Raw genomic sequence first — 26,288 nt, forward strand, 5'->3', positions numbered from 1 at the left:
ACAGTCCTGGCCCTGGGCTCCTGGGGCTCAGAATCCAGTGGGAGAGACAGACCTGTCCCCAGATAGTGATGATTCAGAGTGGGCAAGGCTGGGATGGGGGAATTCAGAGGGAATGCGTGACTCAGCTTGAAGGTCCGGGAGGGCTTCCTGGACGAGGGAACATCTGCGCTGGGACATGGTGATAATAAAACTTGGGGACCCAGGGGACTTCCCTGGCGGTCCTGTGGTTAAGACTCTGTGCTTCCACTGCAGGGGTAACGGGTTTGATCCCTCGTCGGGGGAAATAAGATCCTGCATGCCGCGGGATGTGGCCAAAAAAAAAAACCCCAAAAAAACAAACACAAAAACTTGGGGACCCAGAGAAGAGAGATGTGTGGCTACGGGAGACAAATTAGTGTATGCATTCCTCCCGATTTCCTTTGTTCTGGGGACACAGGTGACTGTGACAGCCCTGGTTCCTGTCCTGTGTTTCCCACGTCACACATTGGTGGTCTGCAGGACCTATATAGCCTGCAGTTAGATAGGAGTACTTCACATAAAAGTCCATATTTCTGGCTTCTTCCATTTGGAAGGGCTGGTGACCTCAGACCTGCACAACCCTGCAGGGTGACCAGAGGCTATGAGATGGACCCTGGGCCTTCTAGTTTGCCAAAGTCCCCACCATACCCTATTGTCTCCCAGTTAAGGAGGCTGAGAGTCAGTTACTATTTATCACAGAGCCTGTGCCGAGGGCTTCTTACAGAGGAATGAAGAGAAATGTAAAATATCTTGAACCCATGTCTCTGCTGAAAATAAAGAAATGCAGACTGGACTTCCCTGGTGGCACAGTGGTTAAGAATCCGCCTGCCAGTGCAGGGGACATGCATTCCAGCCCTGGTCCAGGAAGATCCCACATGCCGCGGAGCAGCAACTAAGCCCATGCGCCACAACTACTGAGCCTGCGCTCTAGAGCCCGCGAGACACAACTACTGAGCCCGCAAGCCACAGCTACTGAAGCCCGTGTGCCTACAGCCTGTGCTCCACAACAAGAGGAGCCACTGCAATGAGAAGCCCGCGCACCGCAGCGAAGAGTAGCCCCCACTCGCCACAACTAGAGAAAGCCCATGTGCAGCAACGAAGACCCAACGCAGCCAACAATACATAAATTAAAAAAAAAAAAAAAAAAAGAAATGCTGCAGACTGGGTGACCTGTGGGATTGGTTAATATTTTACCTGGTTGGTCCAAGGGCCACTGAGTTTGCAACCTCTCCCCTCTCCTCACTCTCTTGTCTTGAGACTGCACCCTGGATCTGGATGAAGATGGCTCACTGGGCCTCCCCTCCCCAGAGAGAGACTGTGCCTGCGTCTGGCAAGTGCTCCATTATTCACATTGGATTAGGGTCCCCTGGGTCCCAACTCTGAGCTTCCTGTTGAATTGAGGCAAGAGAAGCTGTAATTATATCTCCCTCCTGTCTCCTACCTCTCAGCTGGCTCCGGTCTGGTTGCATCATGTCTGTGGGAGCCCCGGGGGAGATGGGGGACAGAGAGAGCCAAGGATGAGCTCGGGGTGGGGAGTGGGGGGAGGACGGATGCTGGGAGGGAAGTTGCCAGAAGGATTCTGGAATTTCACAGACCCAGCATCCTTGCATCTTAGAACCTGAAATGCAAAGGTATCTCGAATCCCAGGAACTTGGAGGGCTGGAATTCTGGAGTCTTTGAGCAGTGCGGGGCCAGGATGCTGGGGTCCAGCCCCCTTGTCGGGCTAGGATTCCGGAGCTCGGCACTTCAGGGGTGTAAAGATTTCTTGAGCCTGGACTGTTGGGATTTAGATCCTTTGAGCCCTGGGATCTTGGAGCTGGTCTCGGGGAATGGAAGCTGGGGAGAAGCAAGTGGGGCTGGCTGACCTGGTGGGGGGCAGGGAGTGGGAGGAAATGTCTGCCTGGAGAAGGAGGGGGGCTGGGTGAGCCTGCACCCAGACTGAGGCTGGGAGGGAGGAGAAGCCAGAAGGGAGAAGCCAGAGCAGGTCCTGGGTGACCAGCCTGCAAACCAGATAACCTCATTAGCGGGTATGACTCCGTAGCACCCGCTTCTGGTTACCCGCTGCTCTTTCCTGCCACCCCCAGCTCTGAAGTCAGCTCTGGGGTCCCGCCCAGGCTGGAGTCAGAGCCAGGCCAAGAGGCAGAGAGGTGGACGCCTGGGGTAGTGCTTGCGCCCAGCAGTTCTCTCCCACTTCACCCCAAACCCCAGGGCTGGGGGCTGCCCCACCCAGCTGCCCTCCCTCTACACCCCACCCATGTGCTTAGCACTGAGGGGCCGGGGGTAAGGGGTGGGGCAGCCCAGAGCCAGAAGGAGCCATAATCATGGCCATCACTTATTGGGAGTCCGGTTTCACAAGCCCCATCTCCCTTAATTCTCACGGTAGCCCCCAAAAGACTCTGTTTACCCCCATTTTACAGACATGGAAGACCGGCATGGAGAAGTGATGTCACCTGGTCAGCTGGGGCTTGAGGATGGAGTGGGAGGAGTCGATGGATGACTTCAGGAGGGGCTGGAGGGGTTCAAAGGGGGCCTTGAAGGACAGAAGTGAGGGGATCTCAGGTGAGGTGCACAGCCCAGGCAAAGGTGGGAAAGGAGCGACAGAGCAGGGACCCCAGGAGCCGGAGAGGGAACCAGCGGCCAGTAGGTAGGCAAGGGCCCATTGGTGGTGGAGAAAAGGGCGGTGGGCAGAGAAAACTGGCCCCTAGCTGGAGCGGCTGGGACCTGCTAAGGAAGGAAGGGTCAGGATGGACCCACAGCGGCTCCTCACAGCAGTGAGTGGCACAGGCGACAGGCGGGCCTGGCAGGCGTGAGCAGCTGGTGGCGCGTGTGGGGTACGAGGTGAGCCAGCTTCCTCCCAGGGCAGGGCCAGAAGGACGGAAACCAGGGAGCCAGGAGAGGGTCGGGCGCGGGGCGGGCTGGGATCTTAGGTAAGGCAGGCCTGGGCAGGCAGCAGGAGGTGCCGGCGGCAGGTGTGGAAGGGCCCATCCCGGTCCCATTTCCTGCCCTGGTTGGTGCTTGCCCTCTTGAGGACACCCACCCAGATGGAATGACTCAGCTGAGGGCCTGCCCAGCCTCCAGCTATGACCTTCCTCTCCCGTCACTTGTCGCTTGCCGCTTGGGACCGCGTCCCCATCGGATGGTGCCCTCTGAGCCCCTCTGCGCCCCCAGCCCTTGGCACACGGTGAGTGGGTTAGGGTTCGCTGGATGAATAACAACACCAACGGTAGCTGTTTGAGGACTTCCTAGAGGCAGGCAGGGTGAATTCCATCTCTGACCTTCCAACAACATCCCAAGGGCATGGCAGCCATTTGATGAAGAACATCGAGGCTTAGAGACCCACGTGGGCCAACACAGCCATAAAGAAACAGGTGGGCTCCAATAAACAGACACGCATGGACGCACCAGTAGACACAGATGCACAAAGAGACCTTAGAGGAAAGAATGCCCTCCACTGACACACACACACACACAAACACACACACACACACACACATCACACTCACTAGGCTGATACGATGCTCACTTAGGTCACACAAACCCACACATGAAGTTCACACATCCACAGTCCCTAGCACACCCCCTCCCAGGTACCCGTTCTTCCCCCCCTCCCAGAGCTGTGTGTCCATTTCCAGTTGTCTCTGGGCTGTCCTCTCTCATCTGTGGCGCTGCCCCAGGGTCCCTCTGGGAAGGCAGGGGGAGGGTGCTGACTCACCCATCCAGAGCAGTTCCTTCCCACAGCTCTTCCCGCCCCGGAAGCCACCTCATCCCCAGCCCAGCCCAGCTGGGGTGACCTCTCACCCCAGGACACCCGGGTGGAAGGGGAACGCTTTGTGCCCTTGTCGTGGGGTGAGCGTGTCCAACACTGGCACGGACCCCAGGGACCCTTAGTCCCCTCCTTAGGAATGAGTTACAGTTACCACCTCTCCTGCCTGCTCTGGAGCCCAGAACTGATGCCAGGGTCGCCAGGGCTCCCGGCTCCCAGCGGCAAAGGTGGGGAAACTGAGGCCTGTGGGGGGGCCTGTCTGAGGCCCCGCTGGGCATGGGAGCAGCGTGGACTTTCTGAACGCTCAGCAGTGCCTGGTGGGGGCAGGAAGCCAGTGGGAGGGAAGTTCCAGGAACCAGAGCTCCACCCCCACCTCCTCCGGCACCCCTGCAACATCCCTGATATGCAGAGACAGGACGCAAGCCTGCCAGGCATCACCCTCCATTAATGTGACAGAACTTCCTGAGCTCCCTCTGCTCTGCCTGGGATCGAAGAGAGTGAGGGCGGTACCACGTGGCCAGGAGGCCTGAGACACACACACACAGGCGCCCTCCGAGTGGGGCTGAGTGGTCATTCTCGGAGCCCCTGGTGTGGCTGGAGCTGGGGCATCCATCCTGGCGGAAGCTGGGGGTGCCAGCTGGGCATGGGTGATAGGGAGATGGAGGAGGGGGAGGGGGGAGGGGATTGTGGTCACAGAGGCGGGGGTGGCATGGCGACGGAGAGGGGAAGTCTGTAGCTGCCCAACGTCCAGTCCTTGGGGTCGGAAGCACCCTTCCTGGCCTTGGATGGGATACAGTATGTACACAGGCTCTCTCCTTGTTACAAAGAGGGGTCTGGGATGGGCCACTGGCCATGGTCGGCCACCAGGCCCATGAAGCCCATTGTACAGATTAGGATACTGAGGTCCACTGGCTTCGCATCCTGGCCTGGGACTATCCCATAGCAAGGAGGTGGTCGAATTGGGACAGAAACTCCAGTCAAATGGAGTGAGATCTTGAATTTGTCATCTCTGCACTTAAACTGACTCCCTGAAAAATAAGAGGTGTCTGAGAAGGTCTCTGAGGTCCCATCTGGCCCTTATGGGTTGGGAGGCTGCATGGGAAGCCATGGGCTCAGTGGCAACAGGGACTGGTGACCGCTGTGCTGGCGTCTGGGACACACAGGCTGATCACACTGGCTGGAGGGTGGCGGCTCTGTGGCTGGTGATGTGTTTGCGGAGGAGTGGGAGAAATTAAGGAACGGCAGTGTTGGAGCCCTGGACGGCTGTCTGTGGCTAAAATATTATTCCTTGAAGTCAAGGTCACCAGAACTTGGCCTGAGGCCTGGGAGTGCTAGGGTGAGAGGCAAGAGGGCGGGAGGGTGCTCCCCTTTGATACTGAGCAGTGGAAATCCTGGTGGGGGGAGGGCGCCGGTCCCCTACCAGCAGATGCCAAGTCTCTCCTCCCCCCACACCCCCTCCCCAGGGCTCATGGAAGGAGTGAACTGTGTCCAGGGAAAAGAAAGCTCAGTAGTGCCTGGAAAACACTACATCAGGCAGGAATTTCCTGGTCATTTCTCAATCCTTGGGCAATGTTCTAACCCCGTGGGGCCTGAGCCCAGAATAGATGCCAGAAGCCACCCCAGACAGCCGTGCAGACTAGTCAACTGTGCCCCTCAGGTCCCGCCCGGGTCCCTGCTGGCAAGCTCCCAACTCCAGGGTGATGATGACTCAGGTGATCCCCACCCGGGCCGACGCTGGGAAGGGAAGAAAGCTGGCAGAGTCCTGAGTGTGCGAGGTGGCAGGTGGCTCGGTGATGGGGACCGTGAGAGGACACAGGGAGGGGGAGGGGGAGGCGGGAGATGGATGTCTTGGGGAGAGGGGATGGAGGGAGCGTGCCAGGAAGGCGGGGACGGAGGCCAGGGCCCTCTGGAGAAAGCAGGGGGCGGGAACGTGGGGCAGAGAGAGGAAATGAAAAAGCCGGGGTGAGCAGGCAAGATGAGTAGGAAGGGAGGGAGGAGGGAGGGAAGTAGGGAGAAGCTGACACTCGGAGAGCGAGCAAGACCCCGGAGAAGGAGCGAGGGGACAGAGGAGGAGCTGAGAGAGACCGCAGAGGTGCAGTGAGGAGGGGCTGGGAAAGCAGAAACGCAGAGAAGGGAATAGACGGCTGTCGGGAGAGAGAGAGGGAGGGAGGGAGGGAGGCAGAGGGGGTGGACCAGGGAGGGGACAGAGACAGAGACACAGCAAGAGACAGAGACAGAGAAGGAAAGAACTAGGGGCTTGAAGAGGAAAAGACTAGACAGGGAAACAGATGTAGGGAAGGAAAGAAATAAGGGAAAGAGAGAGAGAGAGTACGGGAGCCTGGGGAAGACAGAGGGGAGAGAAATAGAAATAGACGGACGGTCGCACAACAAGAATTGCGGTGGGTTGACTGGGACCCTCCCTCCCCCCCACCTCCAACTGCAGCGCGGACCCCGGGGAGGGGAGCGCGGTGGTGGGCGTCGCAGGGGCGGACCCGGCTACCCCTCCGTCGCCACCTCCCACCGCGGGGACCCTTCCGGCCCGGGCGGCTGCGGGAGACCGGGGATGGCGGATTCGTGCCAGAACCTCACGTACGTGCGGGACTCGGTGGGCCCGGCCACCAGCGCCCTGATGTTCGTGGCGGGCGTGGTGGGCAACGGGCTGGCGCTGGGCATCTTGGGGGCGCGGCGACGGTCACGCCCCTCGGCCTTCGCGGTGCTGGTCACCGGGCTGGCGGTCACCGACCTGCTGGGCACGTGCTTCCTGAGTCCAGCGGTGTTCGCGGCCTACGCCCGCAACAGCTCGCTGCTGGGCCTGGCCCGGGGCCGCCCGGCGCTGTGCGATGCCTTCGCCTTCGCCATGACCTTCTTCGGCCTGGCCTCCACGCTCATCCTCTTCGCCATGGCCGTGGAGCGCTGCCTGGCGCTCAGTCACCCCTACCTCTACGCCCAGCTGGACGGGCCGCGCCGCGCCCGCCTGGCGCTGCCTGCCATCTACGCCTTCTGCACCGTCTTCTGCTCGCTGCCCCTGCTGGGCCTGGGCCAACACCAGCAGTACTGCCCGGGCAGCTGGTGCTTCATCCGTATGCGCTCGGCCGAGCTGGGCGGCTGCGCATTCTCACTGGCCTACGCGAGCCTCGTGGCCCTGCTGGTGGCCGCCATCATCCTCTGCAACGGCTCGGTCACCTTCAGCCTCTGCCGCATGTACCGCCAGCAGAGGCGCCACCACGGCTCGCTGGTCCCCGGCCCCCGGGCGGGCGAAGATGAGGTTGACCACCTGATTCTGCTGGGCCTCATGACGGGCATCATGGCCGTGTGCTCCCTGCCTCTCACGGTGAGTCCTCTCGGCAGATCGGGGTGGGCGGTGGGGAGGAAGGCAGAGCCCAGCGCCATCCTCCATCGTTTGTACCCATTTCACAGATGGGGAAACTGAGACCCAAAGAGGTGAGAGGCTTTGTCCAGGGTCAAACAACTCCCAACTTGCTGGAGAAGTCTCCCCATTTGCTTCTGCCCCATTTGATTCCTTCTGACCCTTGTCTCCCCCTTCCACATCTCTAGCCCCCCAACCCTACCAATTCCACCCCCCACCAACCTTCTCCTACCCCTGCAATGATAATAAGATCCGCCATTCATTGCTCTCTGTCCACCCTGTGCTCAGTGGTTTAGAAATCCTTTCTCCGATAATCTCCAAAATGATCTTATGCATCTATTCCACAAGCATTTAGCAAGAAATGTGACGAAGTCTCTGCCCTGTCACCCTTTTTACAGATGAGGGGTGATGATGTCTTTTGCCCATGATCACGCAGAGGCAGGTCTGCACCCTGGGCTCCTCTGATGCCAGAGTCTGATCTCCCCACCACCATGCTCCCCACTTCCCCAGCCCCACCCATGGGTCTGCCCTTGGCATCTCCTGGCCTCGCCCCTTTCCTGCAGGAACTCCTGCCTTGCCCCTCCCAAACTGCAGCAGGGCCAACCCTGGTCCTGTGGCACCCAGTCATCCTGTCTATACTCTGGGCCTCGGTTTCTCTTTCTGTAAAACGCAAGGGCTGGGCTAGATCTGAGGGTCGTCAAACCTTTGGGGGGTTACAGAGGACTCAGAAACTGGACACACACAGACATAGCCCTGGGACCCAGACCTACCGCCCCATCTCTCTCCCTCTAGGGCTTTGCTGGCTGTCTCCTGGGGCTTTCTCTCCCTCTGCTCCCCGGATGCACTTCTTTGTTAATTTTCATCTTATCTTATTTCCTTCCCCTTCCGACAGGCCACCCCTCCCTCATTTCTGCCAATGAGCAAGTGGGGGGAGGGGATCGAGGGTGGGGTGTGGGTGGGGGCAGAGGACTCGTGGGTGCTGCTTGACACCCTCACTCTGCCCTCAGATCCGCGGCTTCACCCAGGCCATCGCCCCGGACAGCAGTGAGATGGGGGACCTCCTCGCTTTCCGTTTCAATGCCTTCAACCCCATCCTGGACCCCTGGGTCTTCATCCTTTTCCGCAAGGCCGTCTTCCAGCGGCTCAAGCTCTGGTTCTGTTGCTTGCGCCCGAGGCCTGGCCAGGGCAACTTGCAGACGTCCCTCTCCCAGCCGGCCTCGGGGAGGAAGGGCTCAAGGGCCCCCACCGCTCTCGGGGGGAAGGAAGGGAGCTGGGTGCATTTGTCGGCCTGGGGCGAGGGGCAGGGGGCACCCTTGCCTGTCCCACAGCCATCCAGCAGCACCGTGGGAACACCGTCCAAAGTGGGGTCCGAGACAGCCTGCTCCCTCTGCTGACATCTATCTGCCCCGTGATCTCCTGCCCTGTCTTCCGGGAGCAGGAGCCAGAAATTCAGGGACATGACCGATGGCTGCGGGTGGACAAGCCCAGAGATGGATCCTGGAGCCCAGCCGGCCAGAATGTTGACCCCCTGGATTCAGGGGGTGATCAGCTGCTATTCCTCCTCCTTCAGGGTGGCCACGATGGGCTGTGGGAGGAGGGAGAGAGGGAGAGGAAACAATTATCCTGGAGCATAAAAAGAGCAGTTCTCTCAAAATATCCGGTGGCCTGGGTGGCCTGGTCTGGCCCTCGCTTTGCCCATCCATCTCACTGTCTAAATATTTAGAAGGCAGAAGAGTTCCCAGCAGCTTCTGTGCACTCAGGTCTCATCTGGTTAGGCTTCTGGCTCTGATCCTCATTCATTCAGGGTGCCCTGGATACCCACCCCAAACCCCCGGCAGACAGCCCTGCCCTCTCCCAGTCCACTCCAAGAGCCACCCTCTCTCTGCCTCATGGGAGCCCAGGATTCTCCGACAAGCTCCCTGCTTCCCTTTACTTCTGATTCCCCATCAGACTTGGGAGGCCTGGTCCCCGCAGGGGAGGTGAAGAAGGGGAGACTGTTGCATTGTGGGTGACACCACTGGACAGGTGCCTGGAAACTGCATGGCTTGGTGAGTTGCAAGATGTGGATGGTGGGGCCCTGGGCTGGGGGAGAAGCTGGAGAATGAAGCGGTGGGAGGTACGGACCCCAGGGACGGCCCAAGAACTCAGACCTAAGTCCTGTGCCTGTCCCTATGCCCCCTCGCAGAGCCTCACTTCACCGCCTGTGTCCTGGGAACTGCCACAAAAATGTCATTCATTCATTCATTCATTCATTCAACAAATAGTGGGCGCTGACTCTACCAGGTGCTGGGGACACAGAGCAGTCTCGGCCCCACCCTGGACTCCTCTGGGGTGATTTCCAGCCTTCAATTCCCCTTCTGATTGCTGGGGTGATGTCCAGCCATCCACCCCTCCCCCCTTCTCGTTGCCATCCCCTGCCCTCAGGTACAGAATTCAAGGGTTTTCCAGGAGTGAACATGAAAGGAAGTGGTGCTTCTGGTGGTGGGAGGAGGTGAATGGGAAAGCCCCCAGACTCACCCCCAGCCCTGGGTTCCCCTTTCTCACTTGGCTTCAGGGTTAAAACAATAAATCTGCCCCTGAGGAGGGCTGGAGGAGTAGATGAGGCATGAGCTTCCTATAAAGACAATAGCGGTGGCTAAAGTGAGTCCTCCGCCTTGTGAATTGCACCCTCCCGCTCCAGGCTGCTATTATTACAGCCCTTCTACACAGGCTGGAATCAAGGTCCGGAGAGGGCCATCACCAGCCCCAGGAGAAAGCTCAGCCTGCAGGTGGAGCTGGGTTTGTGAGGGTTCCAAGGTTGTTTTTTTTTTGGCCGTGACTCGCTGCTTGCGGGATCTTAGTTCCCTGACCAGCCATGGAAACCGTGCCCCCTGCAGTGGAAGCCCAGAGTCCTAACCACTGGACCACCAGGGAAGTCCCTGGTCTATCTTTTTATCTCCTTAGCTCAGATCACTGTTGGGCTGATGAGTTTGCTTTGGTTTCCTTTTGCTAGAATGGTGATCATAATCTAATACTTAGCTTACAAGGCTGTGCTGAGGATTAAATGATTACCCCGAAAAGCAATTTAGCACAGGGCCTGGAGTAAAGCCCACAATACGTGTTACTGTTACTGCCATTGTTGTTGTTGTGGCTATTGTAGTGGTCTTTGGCATCTGGGCAAATGCGGTTTGAAAACACTTTTCTCCATTGTTTTGACTTCTTCCCACCAGACATTATGTTTCATTTGAAGAGGTGTCTGCGAGAGTTAAAAATAGGTCAAACGACTGCTTAACGGGTATGGGGTTTCCTTTTGGGGTGATGAAAATGTCCTGGAACTAGATAGCGACGGTGGTTGTACAACATCGTGAATGTACTAAATGTCACTGAATTGTACTTTTTAAGATGGTTAAAATGGTACATTTTGTGTTATGGGTATTTTACCACAATAAAAGAAAACTGTAATACTGAAAAAAAATTGAGGAAGTTTTAGAAACTTTTATAGCAGTCTTGCCAGAGTAATATTGTATCGCTTGAATTTATTTTTCATTTATTTTTAAAATATTTTATTTTATTTTATTTTATTTATTTTTGGCTGCGTAGGGTCTTCGTTGCTGCATGTGGGCTTTCTCTAGTTGTGGCGAGCGGGGGCTACTCCCCGTTGCAGTGCGCGGGCTTCTCATTGCGGTGGCTTCTCTTGTTGCGGAGCACGGGCTCTAGGCACGCGGGCTTCAGTAGTTGCGGCTCACGGGCTTAGTTGCTCTGCGGCATGTGGGATCTTCCCAGACTAGGGATTGAACCAGTGTCCCCCGCATTGGCAGGCGGATTCTTAACCACTGCGCCACCAGGGAAGTCCTATTGCTTGAATTTAATAGTTAAAATTTGATTTGTACCAAAACAAACCAAAAAACAGTTCAAGAAACATCAGGTGGGGTCCATCCTTTGTTACCAATCCTGGCCCGGCCTCAGTGGGAACCAGCCCAGAGGTGCCCCTGGAGGACCGTGCAGAAGGGATGGGATGGAGGGGCTGCGTTTCAGGCAGGAGTCGAGGTGGGGCAGGGCTGCCTGTCCAGGCAAGACCCCGGGGGCGGGGGGCACGCTTGCCTCCTCTCTCTGCGCCGCCCCTGGAAGGTGGGTCGGTTCTGGCCTCAGCATTCGCTGAATGGCAGCGCAGGGCTGGGCTTTTGAACCCACAGCATCCTCACCCAAGGTGGGTGCCATTATCAGTCCTATTTTTCGGATGTGGATTAAGGGGAGGAGAGGATTAAGTGTTGAAGCTGGTTTTCTGCTGGCTTTTACCCACCAGGCCTAACATCTCAGGAATCTGCCCCCTCCTCTGCATCCCACTGTTTATCTTAGACCCCCACCAGCTCTGGCCTGGATGTCTACACTGTCTGCCAGGGCGCGGGTTTTCAAACAACTCCCTCGGCCCCTCCAGGATGATTCGGAAGCTCCTCTCTTGGCTGGTTCCTGACCCCTGACTGCCCGGGGAAGCCTCTCCGCTGGCTGCCATGGTCCTGTCTGGAGGTCCTGTCTGAATGGTTCCTCCCCTGCCTGCCGAGCTCCAAGGACTCCCACTGCCCGGAGGCCAACTCCCACGCTCTCTGCTTGGCCGCAGCAGACAACTGAGGTTTCCCCAAAGAGCCCATGACCTTTGGGGCCTCCACCTCTTAGCTCACTGAGCTCACCCTTCCCGTGAGAGTGTTTCCCCTTCTGCATCCGTCAAAAGCTCCCTTGCCCTTCAAGTTCCTGCTTAGGCTATTCTTCCTCCTTGAAGACTTAATCACTCCTCTCAGGCGCTCTCAGCGCATCTGGGGTTCCATAATGGTCCTCACTGCAGCCTGTTGTGGCACAGACGTTTGTTCATTCATTCAGCAGGCTCTGATTGAAGGCTTACTGTATGTCAGGTTTTGTCCATATGATGCTGGGGACATGGCAGGGACAGACAGCCTTGGCCCTGCTCTCCTGGAGCTCACAGTTCAGAGTGGGCAGGGCTGGATGTTGGGAAGGGTGGAGTCTTGGCGGACATCAGGGAGGGCTTCTTGGAGGAGGAGATGGCTGAGCCAGGACCTGAGGATTGGAAGAAAGTGAAGCAAGTAAAGAAGGGTGTTTCTGTTGTGCTCACAGTTCTGACTCTGGCCTCTGATGCCTCCTTTCTTTCGTCTCATTCATTCATTCAACACATATTCCCTTGAGCCTGCTCTGGACCCACGGCTGCTCTGTGCCTGCTGGGGAAATAGCAGTGACTGACACCGCCTTGGCCCTACCTCGCTCATAATTCAGTGGTGGTGAGAATTTAATAATCACAGAAATATGTATTACAATAAGCCACAAAAATACAAATTTACAAGCTGTGGAATGTACCGGGAACACAGTGAAAGGGAGGCGCCCGCTCTGGTCTGGCGTTGGGGTCAAGAAATGACACGCTGGGAACAGGTCTGTCTCCCTCAAGGAGACTTTATGCACTTTTAACTTCATTTCTTGGTTCATTTCTGACTTTCGAGCACAGATGGAACTTAAGCATGCACACACATATACACCCTGGCCAGTCCCCGGGAGTTGCTGCTCTTGGGCCTTCTGTGGTCACTGCCCCACCTGCTGGCCACACTGGGAATGACACTTAGAAGTGGTTCCAGAGCCACTGCATTGGAGCTCCCCTCTGGGAGGTGAGGGGAACCTGGATTTCCCTCCTGTGGGCCCCAGTTGGGCACCTCCCGATGTGTCCCCCTGTGTAGTCACTTTCTCAGGACAGGTTTTGAGCTGGCCCAGAGGATCTGTGAGCCTGAGTTGGAAATGACTTCCACAGCAAGCATCAGCTGATGCCTGCCCCTCCCTGCCTGCCCATGTCATTAGCAGCGCAGAGTGCCATCTCTGTGTCTGTGATTAATAAAGAATGGGAAAGGGAAGTCATGACTTTTTAATAATGCAGGCCATATGGGAGTAAAAGTCAAAACACAGGGCCCAAGGGGGAAAATAAACGACGGGGCAGTAGAGAAGTGCAGGCAAAGCACTGCGGTGGTTAAAGTCGTGGGCATTTGGGATGCGAATAATCTGGGGTTCAAGTCCCAGCTCACCCACTTCCAAGAAATGTGGTGCTAGAGGTTTTAGCTGCCCCCCCTGACCCCCGCCTCCGTTCCTTTCAGCTCTTTTTTTTTTTTTTTTCTGGCCACACTTCGCAGCGCAGAACTTCCCAACCAGGGATTGAACCCGCGCCCCTGCAGTGGAGGTGCAGTCTTAACCACTGGACCACCAGGGAAGCCCCCTCCTGTCAGCTCTTGATGATAACTTATCTTGTGCTCATATGCGCACTGGGGAAGATGCATGTCATAAATGCATACTAAATTTTATTAGGACTCAACCTGGCCTGGGTGAGAAGTAAATGAGACGATGTCTAAAAAGCGGCGCAATATTTTCTGATCCTCCTTTGAGAGACAATTACTATTCTCCATTTTGCAGACTAGTAAACTGAGGCTCAGAGAAGTGAAGTCACTGCTCCAAGGTTATCAGGTAGGAAGTGACAGAGGTGGGACCTGAGGCTTAGTGAGTATACAGACACTGCAGTGGTCACGCTGGGTTGGAGCCCAATTCTGTGAGTCACCAAAACCTATCTTCTTCACAGCTATAAGACCAGAATTTTCCACAGGTATCCTGGCTGCTAAGAAGGCAGCTCTCATCTCAGACTCCACCGTTGTGACCCCAGCCTCAGCCTAGCCTTCCCACTGGCTGTCTCTGGCCTACCTGAATTCATCTTAAAAAAAAAAAAAAAAATGACCATTTACTCTAAAGCCAGGCAGCTGAGAGCATGGACTGCTCAGGTCACATCTGGTTCAGATTCCAGCTCTGTCACTTTCTGCTTAATCACCCTGGACTAGTTCCCTCACTTCTCTGGGCCTCAGTTTCCTAGTCTGCAAAATGGGGACTCACAGCACCCAGCCCAAATGGTTGCTTGAAGGATTCAACGAGATCACGGAGGCAGAGCTTAGCAGACAACCCATGGAGTAGGAAGCACCCAACAGAGAGCAGCTCATGCCCCCTGGACACTCACTGTACCCCAGGCCTGGCTCCTGCAGGCTCACCAATCCTCGGCTGGCCCCGGTCAGTGGGTTTTTTTGGTCACATCACGTGGTATGCGGGATTTAGTTCCCTGACCAGGGATCGAACCCACGCCCCCTGCAGTGGAAGCATGGAGTCTGAACCACTGGATGGCGAGGGAAGTCCCAAGGTCAGTGTTATCACAGCCCCACTTTCCAGACGGGCAGAGAGCTGTCTACCCAAGGCCATGCACGCAGTTAAGTGCCCCGGACCCCGAGCTCTTACCCACAACACTCTACCATCCTTACTGCACCAATTTCGAGCCACAACCAGATGGCAGAAAAAGGGGGCAGAGAAACTGGGGCTTTGGAAAAAGGTGTCTCCTTTCTGCCACAGGAAGGGCCCTGAGTTTGAACGCTGCCAGGCTTCTCCGTCCTCCCAGGGCCGGGTAAAGGTGAGCAGAAGTCTTTTCACTGCACTGAGCGTCTCTGCTCACCTCCTGCCCAGCCCCTGGTCGAGCGTGAGCAGCTCGGATGTTACATGATGTCTACCGACTGGTGTTTGGTAGTTGGGGGCGGGGCCTCCCCTCCTTTCTTTTTCATATCCCCACTTACCTCAGGGAAGCTGAGGAGCTTTCTATGGTTTGCAGTTGTTTGGGGCTTTTTCTTTCAAAGCTTAGTCGTGTGCCCTCTCCAGGAGCTGACTGAAGCTGTGAGCTCAGGACCACGCCTCTTTTCTGCCCACCGCGTGTTCGAACTAGGCACTTAGGCTGTCCGCTTGACACTGGTCACCTCTTGGCCGGAGCACCCTGTCGAGACTCCCCCCACCCCGGCCTAGGCCCCCAGGGCCTGGCCCTGCCTTCTCGTTCTCTGGGATGATGCCCTTCCTGCCCCCGCACAGCCAGGTGACCGCTCACCTTTCAGCTTGACGCTGCCCGCCGCCCTCACCCCCCAAACTGGGACGTTCTTGTGACGCGACGGACCTGCCTCAGGCCTTCTCGGGCCTCATCTTGCAGCCACTCGCGTGGCTGATACAGGCCCCCACTAAGGCGGGCTCGGTCTGTCTCGCACACGCGTGCAGGTCCCAGGATGTCCAATGGCGAGCACTCCGAGCTGACGGGCCGCGCTGCCAGCACAGAATCCTGCCCTCGGCCAGCGGGCAGTGTGGTTGGGATCTGAACTCTGGCTGTGCAGCGCTGAGGCCAAGTCTTCTGAGCGAGCATGGAGGCCAGGCTCTTCCGGGGAAGGGCTTCAGGCCCGTGCAGGCAGCAGGCCCAGAAACCAAGACAAGAGTAGAAGAGCAGAGTCAGGTAGTCACTGTATTTTATTGGAAAACATTGATATATATTTTTCTTCACAGCTTGAACTGAACACAATATTGCCCGGTTTTTAAAAAAACAAACCACAACACTCTGAAAGCATCCACAGCCTCACGCTTACCTGCCCTTACCCTCAGCTCTCGGCTGGGTCTCCCACTATGCCCCATCCCTCCCCGTCCCTCCCCCCGAGGTTGGGTGCCCGAGGGTGGGAATGAGAAGAGATTCTCAAAGCTGGGCAGGTCCCAGGAAAAGCCATTTGATCAACCTGGGGCTGGGGAGGGGGAGTGGAGGGCAGATGAAATGAACAGGGAAAAAAAAAAAATCCAGATGACCAAACTGCCCACATTGACTGAACTGTCCCAGAGGCGAAAATCGGAAGCAAGGTCACGGGTCATGCTCTCCGCCGGGGGTGTGAGGCCAGGCAGGTGGGCGAGGGGAGAGGCGGGCACAGAGACAGCACAAAGGTCGGGGAGCCAGCCAAGTCACCACAGGGGAGCGGGAGGGGCCGGCGGAGCAGGAAGCGGAGCTGCCCACGGCCGCTGGTCCTCCAGGGCGGCTGGCCGACGGGACTGTTTTATTGCAGGCATGTTCTCTTCAGAGTGTGGTGGGGCACATCTTCCCTCTCTCCACCCCTCAGCTAGCCCAGCATGGTGTTGGACAAAATTAAAGCTTTAAGGGGCATAAAGAAAAAAAAAAAAGGCTAACCAGCATATTACAAAGCGGCCATCCCCACGTCCATTCCGACGAGGGGACCTCGATGCGGGTGGGCAGGGGCGTCACGGGGGAGCGGCATGGGATGTTAGCACCAGGTATTTACAGGACAGCTTGAGATCGCGTCAGCAGCACAGGCTGGACGACGTGCAGGAGGGCCCGGGGAGCAGCCCCACTCAGCCCCACCTCAGGAAGCCAATCAGATGGTTTCAGAAGAGCAGCCAATGGGATCTGGGCCTTGTCCACTCTCTCCGGCCCCTTCTATGAGCCGGCCTCCTCAAGTGGTAAAAGAATGCCGGCTTCCAAGCCTCCCTCGCCCCTTGACCCCCTCCTGGGCCACACCCCGTCAACACCACAACTCTGGAACCTCCCCCCACCCTCAGTCCTTCTGGAATGCCTCTCTCGGCACCCCTGCCCCAACAGGCTGCTGGGATGGCACAGGGAATCACAGGGCTGGTCGCATGCAACAGCAAAAGGCGTGCTCTCCTGCCCGGCCCTCCGGAGGGCCTCGGCCCCTCCCCAGCAGGTCCCGGGACAGGGCTGGCAGCCACCGGCACCCAAGATATAAGAGGACGTGAGAAAAGAAACGAGCCGAGACGGACGAGAGCCACCCGGGCTGGAGAAGGAGGGCAGGGGCCCCCTAAGGGGACCTGGGGGGCTCATCTTATGAATGCATCAGGCCTTGGAAGATGTGAATGGGAGGGGGAAGGGCAAAAGGAAGAGATGGCAGGGGCGTGGGAGGAGACTCGGGAGGAAGAGAAGGAGCAATCATGCAGCTTGGGACAAATCTTTTGTTGCTTTATCAGATTCTCAGTCAATCAATTGCTGTTTGCTAGAACCGGGATACGCAGGGGAGTGTTGAAGAGAGTGCGCGCGCGGGAAGAGAGAGATCGAGAGAGATCGAGAGAACGGGCATCACCAGCTGCCCGGGGGCCTTCACTTTGCAGTCATCATCTGTACAAACTCTGTGGAGGGAAACAGACAGGGAGGAGGTCAGCTCAGCCCCAAGCCGCGCCCCACCCTGACCTGGGGCTTGTTCCAGAAGCTCCTGCCGGCCCAGAGACGGGGCGGGTCGGCTCACCTTCGTAATTGACCTGGCCGTCTCCGTCGATGTCAGCCTCTCTGATCATCTCATCCACTTCCTCGTCGGTCAGCTTCTCACCCAGGTTCGTCATGACGTGGCGCAGCTCTGCGGCGCTGATGTAGCCATTGCCATCCTGGGTGTCGGGGGACAGACAAAAGCTTTGAGCTCGAGGCACTCGCCCGGCTCTTCCCTGGGGGCAGCGGGAGAGAGGCCACGGTGCAGGAACTGTCGAGTCACCCACACTCAGCAGGGGCAGGGGGGCTTCCTGAGGTGGCAGAGCAAGTTGGCAGCGGGGTTGGCACTGGGACCCGGGCCTCCTGGAAGTGCTGACTCCAGTTACACAGGGCGTCCTGGGATGCCACCTGTTCCGCTCTCTGCCGGAGTCCCAGAGCCACTCCGGGAAAGGCCTGCTCACCTTGTCAAAGACACGGAAGGCCTCTCGGATCTCCTCCTCGCTGTCTGTATCCTTCATCTTTCTGGCCATCATGGTCAGGAACTCCGGGAAGTCAATGGTCCCGTTCCCTGCAAGGTGGGGAAGGGAGCAGGGATGCTGTGGGCCTGGGCCCTGGGAGACGAGCCCAGCTCATCCATCACCGGAGGAAGGCTCCCCGCGGTCGTGAGGGTGACCGGGAGTGGGGCTGCCCACCCGCTCCACGGGGCTCACCATCCGCGTCCACCTCGTTGATCATGTCCTGCAGCTCGGCTTCAGTGGGGTTCTGTCCCAGGGATCTCATCACTGTGCCCAGCTCCTTGGTGGTGATGGTGCCATCTCCATCCTTGTCAAAGAGGGAGAAGGCCTCCTTGAATTCTGGGAGAAGAAAGACAATGAGTCAGAGGCCGAGGACACAGGGAAGTCCTGACCTTGGGAGACAGGCCGAAAGAGGCCCACCTAAAGAAACCAGAACAAGACTTCAATTCCAGCGCAAGCCTCTCGCCTCTGTACTCAGGGCCGGACCCTTCCTTCTTTCAGTCAACACTTACTGAGCACCTGGCCTATGCCAGGTAAAGCTGCCTGTTCTGTCAACCTAGCTCAGTGGGGACAGAGGGGAAAATGGGTGACAGTGGCCTTAGATCTTTCTACATTTCTCCTTGGTCCCTGGCTTCAGCCTCTCCCTCAAATGATGAAATGGACCAATGTCACGGAGGGGATGAGAGCCGAGGGAAGTCTCTATCTGAAGTATGCCAGCCAAGGTCAACTGGCTGGGAAAGGAAGGGAAGGAGAGGTGCAGGACGCCTTTGGTCGGCACGGCATCCCTCCTGACTGGTACCGCCAGCCCAGTTCCCTGGTTTCCAGAGGAGCCGAGCGCAGTGTATGGTGGAGTATGGGGGTGGCCGGCAGCAGAGCACGGCTGACGGACGACGCGTGGGGTAGGCGGGGGGAGGGAAGGAGAGGGGACGGCTGCCAAGCCAGGAGGATGAGGTGCTGGTGGCACTGAGTGGGCAGGCCACAGCTGGGGACGCATCAGGAGCGGGGAGAGAAGCACGCGGCTCCTGCCCTCCCACTGGGCCCACTTCGGCACCTGGTGCTCCCTACCCCCAAACCCTCAGAGAACAGATGCCTGGCAGCCTATTCCCGCAGGGCGTGGGCTGGGGTGAGGTGGTGGACAGTTTGCTAATGGGGACAGGGGGCGGGGGCGGGGGGCACGGAAACCTGCTCAACACACAGTACTTCCTGCAGCTGTGACTTTCTGGGCTTTGGGGGACAGTGGGGCTACAAAAATGAATTAGATAGGATTCAAGGATTTCTTTTAGCTTACTGGGAGATATGTGATCATTCCTTTGTTCATTCATTTTAGTTATTTAGCCAACAAAAATTTACAGAGCACCTACTATGTTTTAGGCACCAAAGATACAGCAGGGACTGACACAAAGTCCCCAAATAAGGAACTCATCTAGTGACAGGAGATACAGCAGGTAAAGACATCATAAAATAATTTCAGATAGAGAGAAAGGCTGTGAAGGAAACACAGTGACCTGATGGAGAGTAAAGGAAAGTTGTCTATTTGAGAGGGGAGTCAGGGAAGTCCTTTCCAAGGTGACATTTGAGCCGAGACCCAAAGGATGAGAAGGAGCTGCCCGTCAGTGCAAACAGCTGGGGGAAGGCACTTCTGGCCCAGGAGAAAGCAAGTGCAAGCCCGTGCAAAGGCGAGTGCGGAGGTGGGAGTGTCGAGCCATCTCCTGGGCGGCTCCTCAAGTGGGCCAGGAGCTCTGCAGCCCCACAGTGAGGCAGGGAGCTCATCTTCTGAGCCTAAACGGCAGGAGTCGGGCTCACCCTGCAGCCACTGATTAAAAGACCCCGATGACCCACGGCCAGGAGAGGAACCAGCCCTGCCGTCTGGTGAGGGTCGGGCTCAGGACTGTGAGGTTTGGTGCTACTGGGGCAGTGGTGTGCTCTTATACACAATAAGTTTATCTGTCAGACGCTCCTCCTGGCCCCTCCAGGCCGGAGTAAGATTTGGCTGGGGATGCAGAGGACTTCCCGCGGCAGGGGGAGGGGAGGGAGGGAGGCAAGCTCACCTGCGATCTGCTCCTCAGTCAGCTGGTCAGCCTGGAAAAGCAGGAAGGAGAAAGTTAGTCACAGGCTGGCACATCTACCTTGCTCAGCCCGGCCCCCTCTGGTGAGGCTGGTTCCACACGGCATCCACGTACCTGGGCAAGGGAGGTCATGCCAGAGCCAGGGCCTGGGATAAAGTCTGGTGGTTCGGGAAGCTGGGGACTAAGGTGGGCTGGAAACCCAGGCCAGCCTGACGCAGGGCCTGATTACACCGCCCAGACTCCAGGGTCTCCAATCCAACCCAGTGCTCTGGAGCCACGGTGGGCAGGAAGAAGTGCTGCCCCAGACCCAACCCAGCTGCACCAGCAGAGCACGGGAGCCCCAGGGGCTGAGTGGAGGGAGCAGTTGCCCTAGAGGCCTAATCAAGCAGCTCTAGAAGGCTCCAAACCAAAACAGGCCAGTCCTTGGGTAGGGCAGAGGGAAGATGTCTGGGGCTCTTTGCTAGTTTCTATGTCACCGATTTGGAGGCACTAGGTCTGAGCACAGTGGACCCAACTGGCAACAATTCTCCTAACTGGCGGCTCTGAGGCGCTCCAAGTGCCTAACATTCGAACCCTGCTCAGACGGGGGGCAGCCCCCCACTCTCTTGTGCACGGGGCACCATTCCGCTGTTTCTTTTGGGCAGGAAGGGTGAGTGTCGGGGAGGGGACTGCAGCAGGCAGTGGTGGCAGAGGCTGGCGGACTAAAGTCAGCTTCCCCCGCTGCGCTGCAGGTTTTTTTTTTTTCTTTTTTTGTTTTTTTAATTAATTAATTAATTTATTTATTTATATTTATTTTTGGCTGCGTTGGGTCTTTGTTGCTGCACGCGGGCTTTCCTTAGTTTCAGTGAGTGGGGGCTACTCTTGGTTGCGGTGCGCTGGCTTCTCATTGCAGTGGCTTCTCTTGTTGTGGAGCACGGGCTCTAGGCATGCGGGCTTCAGTAGTTGTGGCACATGGGCTCAGTAGTTGTGGCTCGTGGGCTCTAGAGCGCAGGCTCAGTAGTTGTGGCGCACGGGCTTAGTTGCTCCGCGGCATGTGGGATCTTCCCGGACCAGGGCTCGAACCCGTGTCCCCTGCATTGGCAGGCGGATTCTTAACCACTGAGCTACCAGGGAAGCCCTGAGCTGCAGTTTTTAACCCTCTCTGGCCCTGGCCACTCCGGTCGGTGGCAGGCAGCCCTTACTGCATGTGGGGCTTGGGGGCGGGGCAGAGGAGAAGCAAAGGCTAGCTTGTCCCGCACTGGTGTGCTGGGAACTAGCCAGGCATAGGGATCCTCTGGGGGAGCAGCCACGAGGGGGTCAAAATCCCAACATTTAACATCAAAAAAAGGAATTTTCCTTGTTTTTTGCGAATGCTGCCAAGAAGGCACAGCTCTCCCCAGACCACCGTCCCCTTCATTTCCTTCCACAATTAGGGGAAAGGGGCGCCACGTCTACAGCAGGCTTCTAGCGTTGGCTCTGAGAGCCCCCTAACCGATGCATGCCATTGTGTGTATTTGCATTAATCTCCATAAAGGTTCCAGAGCTAGCAACAACCCCCCAACCCTGTCCCAAATATGAAGACCGATCACATTAGAACAGGTCTCAAACGTCCTTTTTCTTCTTTTCTTTCTTTTTTTTTTTTTTTTAAATCTAAGGGAGGAGAAACTTAGGCCAAGCCCCAAATAGTCAGAATGGGAGGGGAAATCAAAGTGATGCTGACAGAGGGGAGATGGCTAAGGGAGGGGGAAGCAGGAAGGTAGAGAAGGAAAAACACCACACATGCACATTCTGGAAAAGTCCAAAGTCTAAAGGGGAGGTTAGGAGGCCAAATGGAGCTACTTCTGCATCGCTTTCAAAAAAGACCCAGGGCTGCCGGGCTCCTGAATGCCAGCCTGGCAGCCCCAGGCCCACAGGCCCCTTGCTCCTCCGTTTCCCCTGGCTTCTACGGGTAAAGAAGCCCGAGCCGATCCCCTAGGTCCTGACACCCGAGGAAGCTGCTGGGGGAAAGTGAGAACAGAGGATGGGCTTCTGGTTACCAAGCCCAGGTGATGCCAGGGGAGGGGAAGAGGCAGAGGGGAGAGCAGCGTCTGGGGAGCAGGGCCGCCGTTCCCTCTGCTTTCATCCTCTTCCCCTGGCCTGGATGGAAAAGGCTAGTGCAATCGGGGACCTCCGCGCCCCTACCACACCCCCTTCGGGCAGCACTGGCAGGGGCTGGGGGCAAGGCGGTTGGCACAGGCTGCAGGATGGCCCAGAGTGGCTCTGAAGGCCGGTGTCTGCCGCTCCCCACCGCCAAGCTGCAAGGCGCAGAGAGGCACGGCCACCCTCTTACAGGGTCGCTGCAGATAGGCGTGGCTCTGACTGCAGGGCCCATCGCACACTCTCTCCCTCCCTGTTAGGAGACCCTCTCCCCTGCCTGGGGAAGGAAAGGCCCCAGCTCCGAGCTAGAGATCTCAAAGCATGGCTGCTGCCCAGGAAACTGATCACCGCTGGGGAGCCCTTCTCAGGGCTTCTTCCCTTTCCAGAGCTGAAGATTTTCAGCTTTCACCAACAACTGTCTCCAAAATAACCCAGTTGGTCTCCTGCTTCCATGTCCCTCATCTTAGGCTCCAGCAAGGAGCTGGACAGGAAAAAAAAAATAATCCTGGGGTGGGGGAGGGAAGAGGGTATTATTTCTCTGCCTTGCCCCAGCCGCCAGCCAGTGCCAGAGAGCAGTGTTAGATGAGATCAGAAACCAAGGCCAGGGCCCCTCACCCGGGCCAAGGAGGAGCCACAGAGCTCAGGCCAAAGTCCAAGGCCAGTTAGCAGTGACCTGTCCCACCCATCCATACCTTGCCGATTACAAATGGAAAGAGAAACTAGTAGGGCCAAAGCTCGGGTCCTATTTGGGAGGCGGGGGGCCTCCTGGCACCTGCCAGTGATTCGGCGCCCGTTTAGCAAGGTTCTGCTGGGGGAAAATGGGGTAGAGGCGAGAGGAGCCATCAGGCCTGTGTCAGCAAGTATGAGATCTGATACACAGCAGCGGCGGCCTGTTCTCCCCAGCCTTGCCAGGGAGGATGGCCGCACACGGTTCCGAGGCTGAGCCTGGGGGGCTAGGGGTGTTGTGGGTAGCAGGGACCGGGAAAGAACTAGTCTGCTGGTTTTCTCTCAAAGCCCCAGCTGTGTGAATTAACAGAAGCACTCAGTGAGGGCCCCGAACAGAATAAGCGGCCCTCGGGCTGATGAAGGGGTCCTTCTGGAGGTCTTCTCTAGTCAAGCTCTGCAGTCCCCACCCCGAGGCCACAGGAACAGGCGTCCGATTGTCACCGACGCCACACTGCACTGCACTGTCATTTGGCACAAGTGAGGAGATGCAGAGCGGTGCGTGGAGCTGGAGACCATGAGAAAACCAGCATTCCTGTTTGGAAAGAGCAGCTCTCTTGGTCTGAAAGGGACAGTGACCGGGTGAGGCTGAAGGCTGAAAAAGCTGGCTCGTTTGATGCATCCCAAACTTTCACCTCCCACCCCCATTTCCTACGGCTTCAGTGCGCCATAGGGGCCCGAACAACTCCGCCCACCTGCTCCCACTGCCCCGTGCCTTCTGCCCAGCTCCATTCTTTCTGGGAAGGGGACCCGAGAGCCACTCCCTCCGGCCTCTGCAGCCCACTCCCCATCCAGACTGAACAGTCTTTGTCCCAGCTTTGCCCTGGAAACTTCCAGGGAGCTACCCACATCCACCTCCAACCCGAGGTCCACCTCAGCTGCCATTCATTTTCTCCAACACGTCCCCAGATCTCCTTCCACCTCACCTCCCACCACCCAAGCCAAAGTCCTCTCCCACCCCTCATCTCGGAAAGCCACCTCCTCATGGACCCAAACCCAACACTCCGCACTTCCAAACCCAACCTCCCTTCCTGGTTCAATAGCCTTAACCCACCAGGAACCGCAGAACCTTCTCTGGCTGCCCCCCCACATCAACCACGAGGCCCCCTGTCCCCCCAGTACTGGCAAGCTCGCCATCCCCTTTTAACCACTTCCCCGACCCCAATCCTCTTCAGTCCCTGCAGGTTTCCGGAGCATCTCCTAACCTCGGCTGCCACCCACCCCAGGCTCTTCTTCCCCAAGCTTGCACCTCACCCTCCTCCTCCTTCCTCTGCACTGTCGGTCTTTGGAGAACCCCCTTCCCTCCCCTCAAGGGTCTGATCTGTAGAAGGGTCCCCCACCCGCCCCCCCAGGAGCATTCCCCCCGTCCAGGCCCAGCTACCCACGGCCCCCTCTCGGGGAGCTCCCCAGCAGCCCGGCTTCCCTCCGACCCCCCTTCCCTGCATCCTCTCAGGACCCAAAGCCTTTATCAGGGCACACATCACCCCCTTCCCTAGCCAATGTTTCTTACCTCGCCCCCCTGGAATCCAAACACCTCACCTTAGCGACCAAACGCTCCATCCTGGGTTCAAATACCCCCTTGGAGGGCTCAGGTGCCCGTTCTGGGGGCTAGAGAACCCATCTGGTGCTAAAAGTCGCTTTTGGAAGCCCCCAACCCCCTTTTGGGATCCAAACGTCCCGCTCTGGGTTCGAATGCCCTCGATAGGGGGGCAGAGAGGGGTCCAGAGGCGCTCTCCGGGGCCCAAACGCCCCCCATTCTGGGTCCACTCGCGCTCTCGGGGGTCCTGCCCCGCCGTGCCCACCTCAGAGCCCCCAGACTCGGCGGCCCTACAGCCTCACTCACCATGGCGAGGCCCGGGGTGTCCGGAGCGCGGGGATCAAGGTTCCTCCGGCGGCGGCAGCAGCTGCAGCAGCTTGAGCTCCGCCGCGCGTCCGCGCCTCCACACTCACTGCCCGCAGCGCGCGCCGCCGCCGCCGCCGCCGCCCGCCCCAACGGTCCCTCAACGACCGCCGCGCGCGCTCCGCCTCACCCGGCCCCGCCCCGCCCGGTCCGCGCGCCGCCGCACTGCGGCTCCCACGGATCCCTCCGCGCCTCTCTCCGCACTGCCGGGTCCGCGGATCTCTCGCTCCCACCCAGTTCGGAGCTGGGTTTGTGGCCGGCCGCGCGCGCGCGCACCCGCCGCGGGACTACTTTCCGTCGCCGCGCGCCCCGCCCCCTGTACCCACTCTACTTTTCTCCTCGGCGGAGGGGCACTTCTTGGAGGCGCGTGACGCGTTCCTGTGTGAGCCGCGCCGCTATTGGGCCCGGGCGACGGCGGAAATGAGAGCGCGGTGCCGATTGGTCCGGCCTTCCCTGCAATGCGTCAAACTGGGGCGAGCCACTGCGTGGTGGTGGTGGGCAGCCTGAAATGTGTGGCTGTGTGAGCTGTGAGGCGTAATGAGGCGAAGGGGAAAATTGTGTGACTGTTACAGAAGCAAATACATCATCTTCGTGGTCAGGGAGTGGTAAAGGGGTGGCGGAAGATGCAGAAGCACTTTCTCGGGTCTCCCCTCTAACGGATGGAAGATGGTGCAATCCAAAATGCTGGCCTGGAAGCCCCGCCCCCAACTGGGCCCTAAGATGTGGCGGGGCCTTCAAGGTTCCTTTCTTCCCCTGAAGGTACTGCCCGTTGGGACAGGTGCGTGCACCCTGAGACACCCTCCACAGGTGTCCGGAACCACTATCCCCGCTTCACTCCTGATTGGCTCAGGGTCTGTGAAAGTGGGGCCGTCGCAGGACAGCCTCTGGGAACAGGGCGTTAATTCAGTCATGCATTAAAAAAGACTGAATTGGGTGCCTGGTGTAATGTAGGGACCCGTGATTGACTGGGCTGGGGAGACCAAACTTCCCAACCATTGTCCTGTTTTCTTGCAGACCACTTGACTCTTGCACTCCTTGTTCTAAGGTTCCAGCCATAAGAGGAAAAAGAGTGCGAAGGTTAGCTGAGACTGTTTACTGGAGCTCAGAAACGCTCCCCTTCTCTTGTTTAGAATGGGAGCTGCCATTCGATTACATGTCCCGTACCCGTCTCGGTGATTGGCTGAGGAATGGTGAGTGAGCCAATCATTATGTCCCACCTGGAACAGGATGTAGGCTAATGAGAGTCCTTCCCTGGGTTTTTGGATCTAGAGTTTGGGGACAGGAAGCCTTTTCCTTTTGCAGGGTGAGGCTGTGAAGAAATAGGCTGGCACTGTCTGTGGCCATTTTCCCACCCTGGAGGGGAGAATTAAAGTGATACCAGGGAGAAGCAAAGAAGAGATGGAGTGAGAGAGTCCTGTTGCCATTCACTTCCCTGGTTCCAGTACTCTTGAGGCCAGCTGCACAACCATCATGCCAGGATTTTGAATTATATGAGCTATTAAAATTTCTCATTTATCCCAAACTGGTTTGAGTTGAATTTCTGTCACTTGCATCCAAAGATTTTCTGATGGATGTGAGCTGGGCTAAACCCTGTGTTGGTCATCAGCATTGGCCCTGAAACAGAGAAGGCCAAGGACCCAGTCAACATTTGCTGAAGAAATAAGCAAAATGAAGTCAGGCTCATGCTCTCTCCCCCTTTCTCTCTCCTCCCTGTCTCTGAGTCTTGATTTCTGCCAGGCAGACCTT

At 57.6% G+C, this 26,288-nt stretch overlaps 2 protein-coding genes and 1 long non-coding RNA gene across 5 annotated transcripts; 2 read left to right on the forward strand and 1 right to left on the reverse strand.

The window, feature by feature from the left end:
- The first annotated feature begins 5,840 nt into the window (after nt 1–5,840).
- On the forward strand, nt 5,841–12,190 carry PTGIR (prostaglandin I2 receptor). Of its 3 annotated transcripts, none has more exons than XM_036833695.1 (3): nt 5,841–5,873; nt 6,225–7,112; nt 8,156–10,576. In XM_036833695.1, the coding sequence occupies exons 2-3, from the start codon at nt 6,345–6,347 to the stop codon at nt 8,540–8,542; spliced, it is 1,155 nt and encodes a 384-aa protein (XP_036689590.1). In that variant the 5' UTR covers nt 5,841–5,873; nt 6,225–6,344; the 3' UTR covers nt 8,543–10,576. The 3 variants fall into 3 exon arrangements, 1 of the variants encoding a protein (XP_036689590.1); XR_005017462.1 differs by lacking the exon at nt 5,841–5,873 and adding an exon at nt 11,431–12,190 and having other exon boundaries at nt 5,998–7,112; nt 8,156–9,196; XR_005017463.1 differs by lacking the exon at nt 5,841–5,873 and having other exon boundaries at nt 5,998–7,112; nt 8,156–9,196; nt 9,334–10,576.
- Nucleotides 12,191–15,461: 3,271 nt separating this feature from the next.
- On the reverse strand, nt 15,462–24,651 carry CALM3 (calmodulin 3). Its single transcript, XM_036833696.1, has 6 exons — nt 24,486–24,651; nt 19,787–19,817; nt 17,934–18,077; nt 17,685–17,791; nt 17,267–17,402; nt 15,462–17,150 (listed from the first exon to the last, which is right to left on the reverse strand). The coding sequence occupies exons 1-6, from the start codon at nt 24,486–24,488 to the stop codon at nt 17,122–17,124; spliced, it is 450 nt and encodes a 149-aa protein (XP_036689591.1). The 5' UTR covers nt 24,489–24,651; the 3' UTR covers nt 15,462–17,121.
- Nucleotides 24,652–25,097: 446 nt separating this feature from the next.
- Nucleotides 25,098–26,038, forward strand: LOC118885929. Its single transcript, XR_005017586.1, has 3 exons — nt 25,098–25,320; nt 25,557–25,732; nt 25,845–26,038. It is a non-coding gene; the product is annotated as an uncharacterized LOC118885929 (long non-coding RNA).
- Nucleotides 26,039–26,288: the final 250 nt, after the last annotated feature.

The sequence above is a fragment of the Balaenoptera musculus genome, chromosome 19 (genome assembly GCF_009873245.2).
Source record: "Balaenoptera musculus isolate JJ_BM4_2016_0621 chromosome 19, mBalMus1.pri.v3, whole genome shotgun sequence".
Classification (NCBI taxonomy): domain Eukaryota; kingdom Metazoa; phylum Chordata; class Mammalia; order Artiodactyla; family Balaenopteridae; genus Balaenoptera; species Balaenoptera musculus.